The 17,174-nt window shown below is 36.5% G+C and overlaps 1 protein-coding gene across 2 annotated transcripts in view; it reads right to left on the bottom strand.

The window, feature by feature from the left end:
• Positions 1–727: 727 nt before the first annotated feature.
• The window catches only part of LOC128648806 (phosphatidylethanolamine-binding protein 1), a 92,314-nt gene continuing 75,867 nt past the window's right edge, over positions 728–17,174 (bottom strand). For both annotated transcript variants that reach the window (XM_053701680.1, XM_053701679.1), the window contains exon 4: positions 728–1,333. In XM_053701680.1, the coding sequence (XP_053557655.1) occupies positions 1,116–1,333 (218 nt within the window). In that variant the 3' untranslated portion in view covers positions 728–1,115. The remainder of the gene's footprint in view (positions 1,334–17,174) is intronic.

Genomic DNA, 17,174 nt, shown 5'->3' on the forward strand with positions numbered 1-17,174 from the left:
TTAGGTTTCATCTCCAAACATGCTCAACCCATTTGATTGGGTTGTGGTTTCAATTAGCAGAAACAACTATTTCATATACAAAAATATACCTAAATAAACAATTTCTCATATATTTTAAACCCTACAGCTGGTATAACACATTAAGGGAAAACCAATTTTATAGTACACTGTCCCTTTAATGCATAGCCTGTAGTATAGTACAATCTACAGTTCTCATGTCAGCTATCAAGGATGCATAATTTTCTTTGGGTATTCGTTTTTTTATGAGGGACCGCACTACAATTATTCAAGATTTCTAATGTGAATGTACAAAGCCCAACATATCTGATCAGGTAGTGGAATTTATCATTTATCTCTAAAGCATTTTAAGGAGTATTTAAATGCATAATGTCAAGCGATAAAAGTACCAGTTTTTCAAAATGGTTAAATAAGAACAGATTGCACATCCAACAACTTGCAATGAGAGCACTGAGTACACTGCTACCACTTTACATATATAGCATGTCCAATACGTTCAATAGATAGAGCAGAGTGTGTGTTAAAATGCTTTATTTTAACTTATAATACCCAGTGGGGCGTTATTAATGGTGAGGGGCTAAGCACATCGCAGAGAAGAGAATCACTTTTTAACAGTTGTGCTCCACTTGTAATCTAGGCCTTAGTTTTCCATTATTTTCAATATTACCAGAATATATTTTAAAAAAAACCTGAAAAATAAACAAACCCATTATATTTGCAATAAACGTGTTTATTTATAATTTTGTATTTTTTATTAAAGACATTTTAATACGCAATTACTTTAACAGTTTTTGTACTAAATACAAAAAGAAAAGAAAATCCGTAAGCAATCTCATAAAAAAATGTATTGTTCACAATCTTTTAGAAAAATGCATCTAATGATTTTTTTAACAGAATTCACAATTAAAATCTATTGGAATTTTTGTAGACAAATAATATGATAAGCTTTTCTATAGGATTATAATTGATTTCAAAGTTATTAATGTAAAATACACACATTTGTTATCTAATCCAACTCACTAAAAGCTGCAAAGTTTTTATATTTTATTTTAATGGTTTCACAGCAAAAGTAGCCATCAGAAAACAGAATGTCAACGTTACTCTACCCCCAACATTTTGTACAATGTGGGAACAAAATCATCCCACTCCGCCTGGTAACAGGCGCCAGCAATGGGAGCTCCAAGCTTGTACTTTTTACGGAAAGCAGCCACTTTAAACTGGGCTCGATGATCCGCAGAAGTGGTACCCAAAATGCGCTCATTACAATTTATTGGCCCAGTCTGCTCATAAACCAGCCAGGTGTATCTGTGAAGACCTGCAAGAAATAAAACACGAATGTTAATTGTATTTGTGATTGTTCTCATTTTCATGCAATTGATAGATAGATGACAGATATATAGATATATAGATAGACAGATTGATAAATAGACAGAGAGACAAACAGGTATATGAAAGGCTCTTAAACACGGTACCCAGTGTAAGCCTAACCACAGATGGCATGTTTTCATACCTCTGGAATAATTCTTTTTGCACACATTCAATAAAAGTCTTTCATGAAACTAATATCTTGCTGAAATAAAATTGCCGCCGCAACACAGCAACTAGAAAACTGTGCAATTACAAAAGAGATTTGTACATGTCCCCTCGTCACATCAGTGAGTTGTGAGTCACTCTCCTTTTTAATCAATGGGGCAGAATCTGTATTGTAACTGCAAAAAACGAGCTCCATTGTAAAGGAATCCAGCATCACAGAAACACCTTCACAGCCTTACAGAACAAACTATAACAGGAAACACCCTCGATAAAAAAGTCCTCTGTAATATATGCTCAAATGAAAAGGAAATAAAAAAAAAAGGAAATAAACTAAGACAACCTCATCAGCTTTGAAAAAGTGATCTGCAACCACAAGACAATATATTTCACAGTTTTTATGAATTTTGCATGCTGGACTTTAGTGTAGGTAAAACAATCCCAACCACACCCATGGAATGACAACAATTAGCCTCTCCTCGGGTGACACTTCCTATTCTATTCAGTGAGGTCACTTTTCTATTAAAAAACAGACATACAAATAATTTATAATTAATTTATATTAATAACTATAAACATTTACATTAACCTTATTACAATTGTGGTAGTAAAAATTTAGTCTTTGAAAGTAGTTAAAATAGTGTTATAATTAACACTATAACCTAATTTGCATATATATATATATAAATTTATTTTTCATTGTAAGTAAACCAGGGGTGTGTTTCAAGTTTTAAATGAGCTAGGGGTGCCAAAAAAAAGTATTGAGGTCCATTGTATTAGACCACCTGTACTCAGACCTCCCTAAGAGGCCACATTTTGAGGTTATCTGAACTGGAGCACAGGTGAAACAATCAGCTGATTAGTAACCATGGTTATTTTACCTGCTCTCATCCAAGGTAATCCTGAAAACCTGGCCTGTTGGGGAGGCCTGAGGAAAGGTTTGAAAACCAGTGTATTAGACTATAACTTTTTTTCGCAAACTTTGCATTTTCTTTATTTCAATTTGTCAACATTGCATTACTTTTGTTATTATTATGAAAAAAAAATATGTAGCTACGGAAAGAGAGAAAAAATATATTAAGAAAAATTATGATAGGCATGAAACCCAAATTTTTTTTGTTCATTATTCAGATAGAACATACAATTTTAAACAACTTTTTAATTTACTTATTTTATCAAAATGCATTACCTTGGTGTCCTTTGTTGAAGGAGCTGCAATGCACTACTGATAGCTAGCTGAACACATCAGGTGAGCCAATGCCAAGAGAGAGAGATGTGCAGCTTATGCTGTATCTGAATCATAAAAAGTTTAATTTTGACTTTAAGTCAAACATTTTAAATTATATTCTAATATAAGTAGCTCACTACGTAGCATTTTATTATTTTTCTTTCTATGAGAAATATATAGCATTATGTCATATGCAAAGAAATCCCCATTTTAGACTTCTGTTTTGTTTGCTTTTATGTTTATTTGTGCATTAGCGATTACAGTTTCTAAAAATATATTTTTTTGTATTGTCTGCTATGTAAAATAAGTCAGTAAACTGAATAAGGGTATTAAATGGACATTTAGAACATTTTTTTATAAACATTTGTTGTATCATATATATACTAATCACAGCATTCCAGAAGATCTGTAGACAAAAGAAATGTGTAAAATTATTCTGTGAGCATAATTTGCATGGTATTGCTAATTAAGTGCAGTTAAGTAGTACACCTCTTGAAAAGTCTGGTATAATCAATGTTCTTGGTCTCCTTTACTGTGGCAAATTAGGGACAGATGTAAATAATAGTAAGCTGAGAGGCTTTAACCCCTTAACGACCAACGCCGTACCCTGTACAACGATGGTCGATATGCCCTTTAGGACCAGTGACATACCCTTTATGTCGCTGCAGTCCTGGGCTTCTCTCTGCCGCAATCTCGCTAAAAATAGCAAGATTGCGCTATTTTTGCATGCCCCACGAGTGGGGCACTACAGAAATAGATTTGCAGAGTTACCAATGCAGAGATGGCCACTCTGTGCCCTCTCTGCATTGGACAGCGGTGGTGCCGATCGTTGGTGGGTGGGAGGCTAAGAAGGGAGGCGAGTGGGGGGCCCATCGCTGTGGGAGGAGGATACAGGTGTTTGAAAAAAACAAAAAACATGTGTCACAGTGAATGGGAAGGAGGGAGGAGGGGCAATGAGGGGGATCCTATGTGGGATCTATCGCCAGAAAGGGATCTGGGAGGGGGTAGAGTAATGAGGGGGGCAGCTACACTACAGAAAAAAAAGGTATTTTAATTTTATTTTAAAAATCTGTTAAATTTGCAGCCAACTGAATACTGGCAGACATCTGCCAGTACCTAAGATGGTGGCAAATAGGTAGAGGGGGGAGGGTTAGAGAGCAGTTGGGGGGGGGGGTCAGGGAGGTTGGGAGGTAAGGGGGCATACTACTCTGCAGAAAATATATATAAAAAAACAAAACATATTTTTATACTGGCAGACTTTCTACCAGTACTTAAGATGGGGTGACCTTTAAGGGGGTGGGGAGGGAAGAGAGCTGTTTGAGAGGGGTCAGGGAGGGATCGGAGGGTGGAATGTGTCAGGTGGGAGGCTGAGCTCTACACTAAAGCTAAAATTAACCCTAGAAGATACCTAATTAACCCCTTCACTGCTGGGCATAATGCAAGTGTTGTGTGCAGCGTCATTTAGCGGCCTTCTAATTATCAAAAAGCAATGCCAAAGCCATATATACACAAAAAGAAAATTATTAACCTGTTAAAACACAAACAATAATAAATCAAACAAAAAACAATGTGTTAGTGCATAAAGCATATGTCCAAAAAAGTCAATTGGAGACTAAATTACAACTCCATATGTGCATAAGTGATCCCAGGGATTACTTCTTAGTGGAAATGAATGCTGCAGTTGAACTCCAAGGGTTAACCTCAAATAAAATAGATCAATGCTGCCAATGGTGAACTCCTGTGAGACTACAGGGTTAAGTCACAAGTAAGTTATATACTCACATACTGCAGAGCTTCACATCAAGCTCTAGAAATAAAAGCAATGGGAGACTCCAGCAGGAGCAGATAGAAGTGAACTCAGATGAATGTTAAAACATTTGTTAAAATTACAGGGGTTTACAGAGAACAACCACAGCTAGAACATCCGTATATTACACAGACTGTATATTGTAAACAATGTCTATGATTACGGTTTGCAGTTCAGAAGGTTGGTCTCCGCCCACAACGTGACATCACACGCTCAAATCCAACAATCGTTTGACCAAATAGTCGCTTGGCTTTTTCAAGGATGTCCTTGTGCTGTTAATTGGGTCTTCTTATACTCATCTGTTCACTTCTTATGGTTCATTCTTAATAGTTAACATCTGGTGGGTTTTCTATTGTTCATTAAGTCCATTTGGTAATGTCTTCTGAAAAAATGTTGTAAGGAAACTTTCTTTTATAGTACATTAAAATACCACAATATATACAATATCAATATTTTCTTTCATCTGAAATATTTACATCTGAATATTCACAAATTGTTATAGCTACATATCTTATACCAAAAAAAAAATATTTACCATAAAAAATGGGTTTGAGGGGAATCGAACTCATGACTGCAAATCTTTACTGGTAGTAAAATGATTATCATATTAGTTCACTGGACTATTCTTAGGGGCCCATTTATCAAGCTCCGGATGGAGCTTGAGGGCCCGTGTTTCGCAGGCTCGCCAGAAACACCAGTTATGAAGCACCGGTCTAAAGAACGCTGCTCCATAACCTGTCCACCTGCTCTGAGGAGACAGACAGACATTGCGGCAATTCAACCCGATCGAATACGATAAGGTTGATTGACACCCCCCTGCTAGCGGCCGCAAATCTGCAGGGGGCAGCATTGCACCAGCAGCTCACAAGAGCTGCTGGTGCAATGCTGAATACGGAGAGTCCGACAGACCTTTGTTAAATAGGTCCCATATACTGAATATTTAAGATTCTATTAAAAAGCTTTAAGTTAAAATGCTATGTATAACCTATTTGAATTAATATGTTTATAAGAATTATTATTATTTATTTTAAAATTAATCTATATAAACTTTAAAAGAAGCTATATTAAATTTTTTAAATTATTACATTTGAAAAAGTATATATCCAGGATCGAGCTTATGACCCCAAAACCACATTCAACTAAAATTTTAAATTTGATGTTTTAGTCTACTGATCTAATTGTAAACTAGAAACTGAAGACAAAAATATTGCTATTAATGTGAGAAGCAGGAATTATTACTTTTGATAAAGGGTCCATATCAGGAATTGAACTTATGACCCCAACATCACATATAACTAGCATATTAACATAACTTATGTTTTAGTCCACTAATCTAATACTTAGATGGAATCCAAAGAAGGAATTTTAGTACTAAATTTTAAAAAAGTTAATCAACTTCTTTAAAAATTCTATATAAATAGGAGACAAAAGGGAGAATATAAATCTGAATATAATCTGTAAGAGTACACAAAACAGAAGGGTGCCTCCTAGTGTAATATAGTAAGGACTATATGTAAATGAACATGCATGATCGACAGGTACTCACAAAGGCAGCAGCACCCACTCGTGCTTAGTGGCACCTACTGGGATCTCTCAGTGTCCCAGCTCACTGCTCTTAGGATCCAACAAACCTCCGTCAAGAGCGTTTCCTCCAAACGAAAAAGACTCAGGCTCTCAATCAAGTGAATAAGTGAATAATATAAAATCACTTTAATAAAATACGGTTTACAAACACAGGGTACAGACGTTACCACTATGTATTAAAAAGGGAGAATATATATTAGTATCTAAAATTAGGACATCTATAAAATGGGATATCTAATTATATTTAAAAATACCTACATTTGTAAAATTCATTAAAAAAAAAACAAATGATAAAAAATGGTGGAGTTCAAAATCTTTGTTTAGTCCATTAGGTATTATGGAATTTACCTAAAGTCTCATTTAAATCACCTCCTCTCCAATGAGGTGTAATTTGTTGTATATCTAGATATAAAACAATGTGTTTTGGATCATTTTGATGTTTTCTTTTGAAATGTTCTGAAAGTGCATGCTTTTCATACCCTTGTTCATATGCTTGTTCATAGAAAGTTTTTTTATCTGTACAATTTCGCTTTAATCTATAAAATTGACTTTTTTGAATATTTCTTAGCCAATTGTAGTAGTGACAGCTATCCAGTTGGATGTAATTATTCACATCTACTTGTTTGAAATGATTCTTTGTTTTAATTTGATTATTTTCTATGAAAATATCTAAATCCAAAAATATAATTTGTTCCTTACTTAATTCCCAATTTAACTTGATTTGCCAATCATTTTCATTCCAAAATGAAATAAAATAATGAAGATCCCCTTCAGAAACCTTCAAACTATCCAAGTAACCATAGTCATTACAATAATCAAAAAAGACATTTTAGAGAGTATAACAATACACCTAGAGAAAGACAAAATACAGAAACAGAATGGCTTATAGTTCAAAACAAAAAGAAAAAAAAAAAACAATGATTATTCTCTCAACAAAAGTAAATCACATAAAGGGAATGAAGAGGTTCTTGAACTTCCAACTAGAAATAATTATGAGATTTTAAGTAGTGAGGAAGAGGAGGAAGATAATGTAGATCTTTTTTGGAGAGAGGAAAAAGAAAAAAGCAATTAACACAAAACATAGACCCCAAAAAAAGGAGATACCACGAAAGCCAAGATAATTACAAAAGAATGAGATAGAATCAAAAGGCATCTTTAATCTTTTTTTTAACTTTTATTTATATCCAACAATATATATTCCACATCTGTGCGCCAAGCAGGGCAGAACATTGTGTAATGTGCTAAAGGGTAGGTAAAATCCAAATAGATCAGTGTTAACAATAGGAAAGTTATGCTTCTTCAGAATCTTCAACTTTCTATTACTGGTTAAGTGGTTACCTTTTGTGGAGTATTTGTACACAAAGTTGGGGTTTCTATATTTTTTTAAACATAACAAAACTAAACAACAATACACTAAACTAAAATAAAACAAGACTAGCACCTTCTCCTATTGAGAGTATTTATATATGGGAAACGAATGGGTAAAATATCCTCGTATTTAGAGTTTCAGGGTCGTAATGAGTGACAATACTGTGTGGGTTTTAGTCAACTTGAGATACAATATGAACTGAAAGGTGGAACCTAGGAAGACAGATACACGGGCTGATCAAACAATCCTAAGAGTGCTTGTAGGTCTCATATATAAATATTGTGCAAAGATATTGGCTGAGGACTTGTTCTTGTGGGGTAGGGCCTAAAACAATAGGATTATTTATTAATTAAGACTGGTAGTAATAAGCACAATTTTAAGGTGAGGTCTATCGGGATACTGGGTGTGTACATGTATTCCAGATTGTATATGTATAGCATTGATTTTGGGGGTGAAGCAGTAAGGGTTTTTCCTTGACCAGGTGTTCTGTGACAGATCAAAGGGTATTATGTTAGGGCTTAAATCAAATTATGGGAAAGGTAAATTAAAGGGGACAATAGTGCCATATCAGTTTTATAATGAATAGGGTTGGATTAGTTTAAGAGCTAGCAATATGCATTTCTAAAGCCTCTGTAAGAATGGAGGTACCATTTGATTGCAGTGAGGCAGTGGGTGTATAACTTGCAGATTCTATATTTGGTGGTGAATTGGATGTCGCCTATGAGGTACAATTATAAGTGTAGTAAGCAAACACACCCCCTCTATTACAGTAGGTGGCAGAACACCTGGCAAGTCAGAGAATTGCTTACAGTAGATACTTAAGAAGAGTTACTCCCACTTCAGGAGAATCAGTACCAGTAAAACAAAATCTTCAAACTACTAAGACAACAAGCACACAATTAAGTGAATCGCGGTGTATAGAGAATAATCCCTGCAATATGTCTCAGGATGAAGAGAGAGCCAGAAATAATAGAGATATATTTTGTAAAATGTGTTAGCTCTCAGTACCAAAGGAACTCCAGTCAGTCATCAAACTATTGTAAGTTATAGAATTATGTTTATAGAAGTGTTGGCATAAATAGAGACGTAGTAGCCTGAAACTGTTGTAGAGTACTGTGGTATAGGTAAAACTAAATCATGAACTGCAGGGATAATTGGTCACATTAGTTAAGGCCATGGATTTAAGGCACATATTAAGACAGCGGAACATTTAAAAAAATAAATAAACCATCACATAATCCCCAACAATAAGTGAAGGACATATGCAGGATCCAGAGTGGTATTTGACGGAGACATGATCTGCTAAATCCTAATTTGTGGTGAATTAAGAAAAGATAATTTGGCGCATAAGAATAGGTATCAGTCTATAACGCATATACATGTATGAAAGTTCAGCCATGTCCGATAGTGTAGGAAACTTAGCCAGCTCTATAGGGGTAGTACAGCATGGGGTTGTCCCTATATATATGCAGTAAGGGATTCCAAAAGGTGTATTACAGATATTTCAGACTAAATAGGGTTACCTATTTTCCAAGAGCTGCTACTGTATAGATAAAAAGTCTGCAGACCTGTATTTATAAATATGCTCAAAGTGGGATGGTTGCAGCTTAACTTGCACTCTATATCATCAGTATCAAAATGGTTGCTGTAATTGGGTTGGACCTGTAAATGTAGCAGTCAAGTGAATAACACTCTTTTGCCATAAAAGGTATTAAGTGAGGCATGCCAGGGCATTGTACACATCAAATAGTCAAAAAGACTCACTAGTATTTCAGGATATTAGGTACCAGTTAATTAAAATCATAAAGCTGTAAACAATAAAACTAATAAAACAATAAATGACAAATTCAAAAGTGGATTTGGTCAATTTATCCTGCACAGTTCCACAGTGGTTTGGGGGGGGGAATCACACTATCAGTCTATTGGTAAATATGCAGGTGCCTTGCTGAACAGAGTTTCACATGGGAGATAGCAAGTTGCCCCAGTGTCAAGAAAGGGCTTAGAGACCTCCAGTAGCCAAGATTAGCCCCAAGAAAAAGTCCTGGCATTACTGGGGGTGAGTTAGTTTGACTGGAAAGTTTATCCAACTCCTGCACGGACTAGAAAGGAGTAAAGATAGTGCAAATGGTAGTTTAGTTGTCGCCTCTGTAAGAAGAGTATGGTTATATCAAGCGTTTGCATACTCTCCTCACACAATCGGGGATACCCACTTGGGAGTACTTCCTGAATGATCGCAGCTTCCTCGGACGATCCCTTTAAGTGATCTGTAACTGCCACTTGGATGTCAGGGGCAATGAGTGGCTCCATTGTAGTAAGGTTTTCTGTGGTTCTGTTCACTCTTTGTCCCTCTTTCTCTTGTCTAAGAAGTAACTGTGCCGGAGCTGCATTGGCAGCTTCTCGTCGCAGAGTTTCTGGCAGATGGTGCCATTCAGCAAGCAAAGATGGCAGTTCAGTTCAATTATCAAATGCTGCATGGCTATTCCCAGTTTAGCAAACACTAGGAACCATAGCATCTGCAAAGCAGAGAGTAAGTCCTGCATTTGGCAATCATCCTTTAGAGTAGTGATATTCATTGGTGCAGTATTGTAGGATCCGTGTATAGCGTGTTAAGTTACAATCCACCTCAGAGAACCTCACACAGGTTTAGTTTTTTATCGACTTCACGGGGGCCAAGTGATGTAATTCTTGATCCTCTCAGTTTCCTAACAGCCGTACTGTTAAGGAATATATGGATGGCTGGGGATTAGACCACATAGAATGGACATAAAGGATAGTCTTCATTCAGAGCCTCACAGATTTGTGGCCACCTTAGTTCGCTGCCCACCGGAAGTCCAGGCATCTTTAATATTAATAAGAAAATATTCACAACAGAAGAAATATAAATTTTAAATAAGTGATTCAAATATGCCCCGACACAACAGTGTAACAAATGTCAAACATACATAGGGTTAAATAAATTTATACGGAAATTAACATTGAAAATTTTTTTCCTAAATAATCCCATTATTAAAAATAATGAAGGTATAACAAATCATTTTAAACATGTTGAAGTGGAAACCAAATCTAAATGGTATCCAACACAATTTAGGTCTGAACCTATGGATACCTTTATGGAACTGGTCCAGAAAGATATAAGAAATCTGAAAAAAGTACATGAAGTAAATTTAAAAAAAGTAGAAGCATTTGCACTTGAAAAACTAGAAAAAGAGAAAAGCATTGTGATAAAGCCTGCAGATAAAGGTGGAGGGATCATCCTTATGAATAGGGACGATTATATTTCAGAATGCAAAAGAGTTATCCAATCAAAGCACCTACAAAGCTTTAACAAAAAACCCTATGTCTGATTACAAAATTATATTTAAAAACTATCTACATAAAGGCCTGGAACAAAAAATAATTAATACAAAAGAATATAATTTTATGAACATAATATACCCCAAGAGCCCCACTTTTTATGTATTACCTAAAATAAAAAAAACAAACCAATCCCCCCAGAAGACCAATTGTCACTAGCTGTCACTACTACAATTGGCTAAGAGATATTCCAAAAAGTCAATTTTATAGATTAAAGCAAAATTGTACAGATGAAAAAACTTTCTACGAACAAGCAAAGATATTTAAAAAACGATTTGTAGAAAATAAATATTAACCCCTTAATGACCGGACCATTTTTCAATTTTCTTACCCTTAATGACAATGGCTATTTTTACATTTCTGCTGTGTTTGTGTTTAGCTGTAATTTTCCTCTTACTCATTTACTGTACCCACACATATTATATACCGTTTTTCTCCCCATTAAATGGACTTTCTAAAGATACCATTATTTTCATCATGTCTTATAATTTACTACAAAAAAATAATAAAATATGAGGAAAAAATGGAAAAAAACACACTTTTTCTAACTTTGACCCCCAAAATCTGTTACACATCTACAATCACCAAAAAACACCCATGCTAAATAGTTTCTAAATTTTGTCCTGAGTTTAGAAATACCCAATGTTTACATGTTCTTTGCTTTTTTTGCAAGTTATAGGGCCATAAATACAAGTAGCACTTCGCTATTTCCAAACCACTTTTTTTCAAAATTAGCGCTAGTTACATTGGAACCCTGATATCTGTCAGGAATACCTGAATATCCCTTGACATGTATATATTTTTTGTTAGAAGACAACCCAAAGTATTGATCTAGGCACATTTTGGTATATTTTATGCCACCATTTCACCGCCAAATGCGAGCAAATAAAAAAAAAACTTTACATTTTTCACAATTTTAAGTTTCTCACTGAAATTATTTACAAACAGCTTGTGCTATTGTGGCAGAAATTGTTGTAAAAGCTTCTTTGGGATCCCCTTTGTTCAGAAATAGCAGACTTATATGGCTTTGGCACTGATTTTTGGTAATTAGAAGGCCGCTAAATGCTGCTGCGCACCACACGTAAATTATGCCCAGCAGTGAAGGGGTTAATTAGGTAGGTTGTAGGGAGCTTGCAGGGTTAATTTTAGCTTTAGGGTAGAGATCAGCCTCCCACCTGACACATCCCACCCCCTGATCCCTCCCAAACAGCTCTCTTCCCTCCCCCACCCCACAAATGTCCCCGCCATCTTAAGTACTGGCAGAAAGTCTGCCAGTACTAAATAAAAGGAGTTTTTTTTTTTTTTATAAAAAAAATAAAATATTTTAGCTGTGATGGACTCCTGCCTTAGCCCCAACCTCCATGATCCCCCCCCCCCAGCTCTCTAACCCTCTCCCCTATCTAATTGCGGCCATCTTGGGTACTGGCAGCTGTCTGCCAGTACCCAATTTGCCCCAAAAACAAGTGTTTTTTGGTTATTTTGCTTTTTTTTATTTTTTTCTGTAGTGTAGCAGCCCCCCACAATACCCCTATCCCCCTCCCCCTCCCAGATCCTTTTATATTATTTAAAAAAAAAATATTTCCCCCCCCCCTCTTCCCTGCTCATTGGTGTCAGTGTATCAGTGCCAGCTAATGCACGCGCGCGCGCGCACACATGCACGCGCACGCGCGCCCCCGCACGCTCCCGGCACCCGGCGTGCACATTGCACTTCTAGGAACCGGATGCCGGGTAGCGATGGGCCGCCCACCCGCCTCCCTGTTACGCTCCCACCCACCAACGAACCGGCACCATCGCTACCGGTGCAGAGAGGGCCACAGAGTGGCTCTCTCTGCATCGGAGTCTTCTAAATGGTATTGCAGGATGCCTCCATATGGAGGCATCACTGCAATACCCTGAGAGCTGCTGGAAGCGATTGCGATCGCTTCCAGCACTCTCTTAGACAACTGACGTACCAGGTACGTCCATTGTCATTAACTGTTAGTTAATGCATTACGTACCTGGTACGTCAGCTGTCACTAAAGGGTTAAGAAACACAAATAGACACAATAATAGAAGAAGTTGGGAGAGAAAATAGAGAAAAGTTTTTAAAATATACGAATCATACAAAGAAACCTCTAAACAAACAAGATAAAAAAGTTGGACCAATAATATTGGATTTTTGCGCCCAAGACAAAGAAGTTAGAAATATAATTTTTAAACATTGGGATATATTAAAAAAGATTATGGCTTGAGAAATATAATACAAGACAAACCAACTATAGTTTTCAAAAAAGTACCCAATATTAAAGATAAAGTAACTTAAGAGCTATCTAAGGAAAGAAACCAAAAATAATACTTGGCTAGACCAAAATCTAAAAGGCTTTTATAAATGTGGGAAATGTATGGGGTGCAAAGAATTTTCCAAACAGGATAGAAATATTAGAGCGTTCAAAATGCCAAATACTAATACCAATGAAAACAAATGTAAAAATCGAATGTATGAAATTAGGCAAGTAATAACTTGCAATTCCAACAACGTAATATACTTATTGAAATGTTAATGTAATTTAATATATATAGGAAGGACATCAAGAAATCTGTCAGTGAGACTTAGGGAACATGTCTATAATATCAAAAGAGGGTATGAAAAGCATGCACTTTTAGAACATTTCAAAAGAAAATATCAAAATGATCCAAAACACATTCGGCTAGATTACAAGTTTTGTCGGTAAAAACTTGCGTTGCTAATGAGACTTTTTTTTCCAGTGCACACTTTAAACAACGCTGGTATTACAAGTTTTCTGAATGGCTGCGTTAGCCTCAGAAAAGTGAGCGTTGAGCAAATTTAGCGCCACTTCTCCCTGTAATACCAGCGTTGCTTACGGTAGCGGTAAGCTTGCTAAATGTGCACGATTTCCCCATAGGAAACAATGGAGCTGAGATGGCTGAAAAAAATTCTAACACCTGCAAAAAAGCAGCGTTCAGCTCCTTACGCAGCCCCATTGTTTCCTATAGGAAAATACTTTCTAAGTCTACACCTAACACCCTAACATGAACCCCGAGTCTAAACACCCCTAACCTTACACTTATTAACCCCTAATCTGCCCCCCCGACATCCTCGCCACCTGCATTATATTATTAACCCCTAATCTGCCGCTCCGGACACCGCCGCCACCTACATTATACCTATGAACCCCTAATCTGCTGCCCCTAACATCGCTGACATTTACATTATATGTATTAACCCCTAATCTGCCACCCCCAATGTCGCCGCAACCTACCTACAATTATTAACCCCTAATCTGCCGACCGAACATCGCCGCCGCTATAATAAATGTATTAGCCCCTAAACCTAAGTCTAACCCTAACCCTAACACCCCTCTAACTTAAATCTATTTTTAATAAATCTAAATAAAATTATTATAATTCAATAAATTATTCCTATTTAAAAATAAATACCTATAAAATAAACCCTAATATAGCTACAATATAACTAATAGTTACATTATAGCTATTTTAGGATTTATTTTTATTTTACAGGCAACTTTGTATTTATTTTAACTAGGCACAATAGTTATTAAATAGTTATTAACTATTTAATAGCTAACTAGCTAAAATAAATACAAAATTACCTGTAAAATAAACCCTAACCTAAATTACAATTACACCTAACACTACTCTATAATTAAATGAATTCCCTAAACTACCTACAATTAAATACAATTAAATTAAATAAACTACGGAAAAAACCCCCACTAAATTACAGAAAATAAAATACAAATTACAATATTTTAAACTAATTACACCTAATCTAATCCCCCTAATAAAATAAAAAAAGCCCCCCAAAATAATAAAATTCCCTACCCTACACTAAATTACAAATAGCCCTTAAAAGGGCCTTTTGCGGGGCATTGCCCCAAAGTAATCAGCTCTTTTACCAGCCCTTAAAAGGGCCTTTTGCGGGGCATTGCCCCAAAGTAATCAGCTCTTTTACCTGTAAAAAAAGAAATACAATACCCCCCCCCAACATTACAACCCACCACCCACACACCCCTACTCTAAAACCCACCTGATCCCCCCTTAAAAAAACCTAACACTACCCCATTGAAGATCACCCTACCTTGAGCCTTTTTCACCCAGCCGGGCACCAGTGGTCATCCGATGGGGCAGAAGAGGACATCCGGACCAGCAGAAGTCTTCATCCTATCCAGACCGGCAGACATCTTCATCCAAGCGGCATCTTCTATCTTCATCCATCCGACGAGGAACAGCTCCATCTTGAAGACCTCCGGCGGAACATCCTTCTCCTTTGCTCTTCCACTTGGTACCTTAATTGTCCAGCTTGGTTTCCAATTCAGATTTTTCTGACCTGATCCTACTTATTGATTTGGCTTATCTGCTTCTGATCTACTTGAATGTCTATCAAGTCCTGGGTCCTATCTAAGGTTTTGGGTTAATGAGGTTATCTTATCACTACTCAGCCAATCCTGGAGGCTCCTGCTGCTGGGACACATGAAATTGTCTGACAATAATGAGATTCAGAGCAGCCAGTTTAAAGAGGCTGCTGGGGGCTCTGCAACTCCTGACCAAGCACACCTACCTACCTTGATGTTACTCGCATGATCATCATGGTTGGCTACTTACTTGCGGCTAGATTTAGAGTTCTGCGGCCAAAGGGGTGCGTTAGCTACGCATGCTTTTTTTCTCCCGCACCTTTTAAATACCGCTGGTATTTAGAGTTCACAGAATGGCTGCGTTAGGCTCCAAAAAGGGAGCGTATAGCATATTTACCGCCACTGCAACTCTAGATACCAGCGTTGCTTACGGACGCGGCCAGCTTCAAAAACGTGCTCGTGCACGATTCCCCCATAGAAAACAATGGGGCTGTTTGAGCTGAAAAAAAACCTAACACCTGCAAAAAAGCAGCGTTCAGCTCCTAACGCAGCCCCATTGTTTTCTATGGGGAAACACTTAGTCTGCACCTAACACCCTAACATGTACCCCGAGTCTAAACACCCCTAACCTTACACTTATTAACCCCTAATCTGCCGCCCCCGTTATCGCTGACCCCTGCATATTATTATTAACCCCTAATCTGCCGCTCCGTACACCACCACAAGCTACATTATAGCTATGTACCCCTAATCTGCTGCGCCTAACACCGCCGACCCCTATATTATATTTATTAACCCCTAATCTGCCCCCCTCATAGTCGCCTCCACCTGCCTACACTTATTAACCCCTAATCTGCCGAGCGGACTGCACCACTACTATAATAAAGTTATTAACCCCTAATCCACCTCACTCCCGCCTCAATAACCCTATAATAAATAGTATTAACCCCTAATCTGCCCTCCCTAACATCGCCGACACCTAACTTCAAGTATTAACCCCTAATCTGCCGATCGGAGCTCACCGCTACTCTAATAAATTTTTTAACCCCTAAAGCTAATTCTAACCCTAACCCTAACACCCCCCTAAGTTAAATATCATTTAAATCTAACGAAATAAATTAACTCTTATTAAATAAATTATTCCTATTTAAAGCTAAATACTTACCTGTAAAATAAACCCTAATATAGCTACAATATAAATTATAATTATATTGTAGCTATTTTAGGATTAATATTTATTTTACAGGCAACTTTGTATTTATTTTAACCAGGTACAATAGCTATTAAATAGTTAATAACTATTTAATAGTTAACTAGTTAAAATAATTACAAAATTACCTGTAAAATAAATCCTAACCTAAGTTACAATTAAACCTAACACTACACTATCAATAAATTAATTAAATTAAATACCTACAATTATCTACAATTAAACCTAACACTACACTATCAATAAATTAATTAAATAAAATACCTACAAATAAATACAATTAAATAAACTAACTAAAGTACAAAAAATAAAAAAGAACTAAGTTACAAAAAAGAAAAAAATATTTACAAACATTAGAAAAATATTACAACAATTTTAAACTAATTACACCTACTCTAAGCCCCCTAATAAAATAACAAAGCCCCCCAAAATAAAAAAATGCCCTACCCTATTCTAAATTAAAAAAGTTCAAAGCTCTTTTACCTTACCAGCCCTGAAAAGGGCCCTTTGCGGGGCATGCCCCAAAGAATTCAGCTCTTTTGCATGGAAAAAAACCACATACAATACCCCCCCCCCAACATTACAACCCACCACCCACATACCCCTAATCTAACCCAAACCCCCCTTAAATAAACCTAACACTAAGACCCTGAAGATCTCCCTACCTTGTCTTCACCTCACCGGGTCCCGATCTGTCCAGA

This window comes from Bombina bombina, chromosome 2, assembly GCF_027579735.1.
Source record: "Bombina bombina isolate aBomBom1 chromosome 2, aBomBom1.pri, whole genome shotgun sequence".
Classification (NCBI taxonomy): Eukaryota; Metazoa; Chordata; class Amphibia; order Anura; family Bombinatoridae; genus Bombina; species Bombina bombina.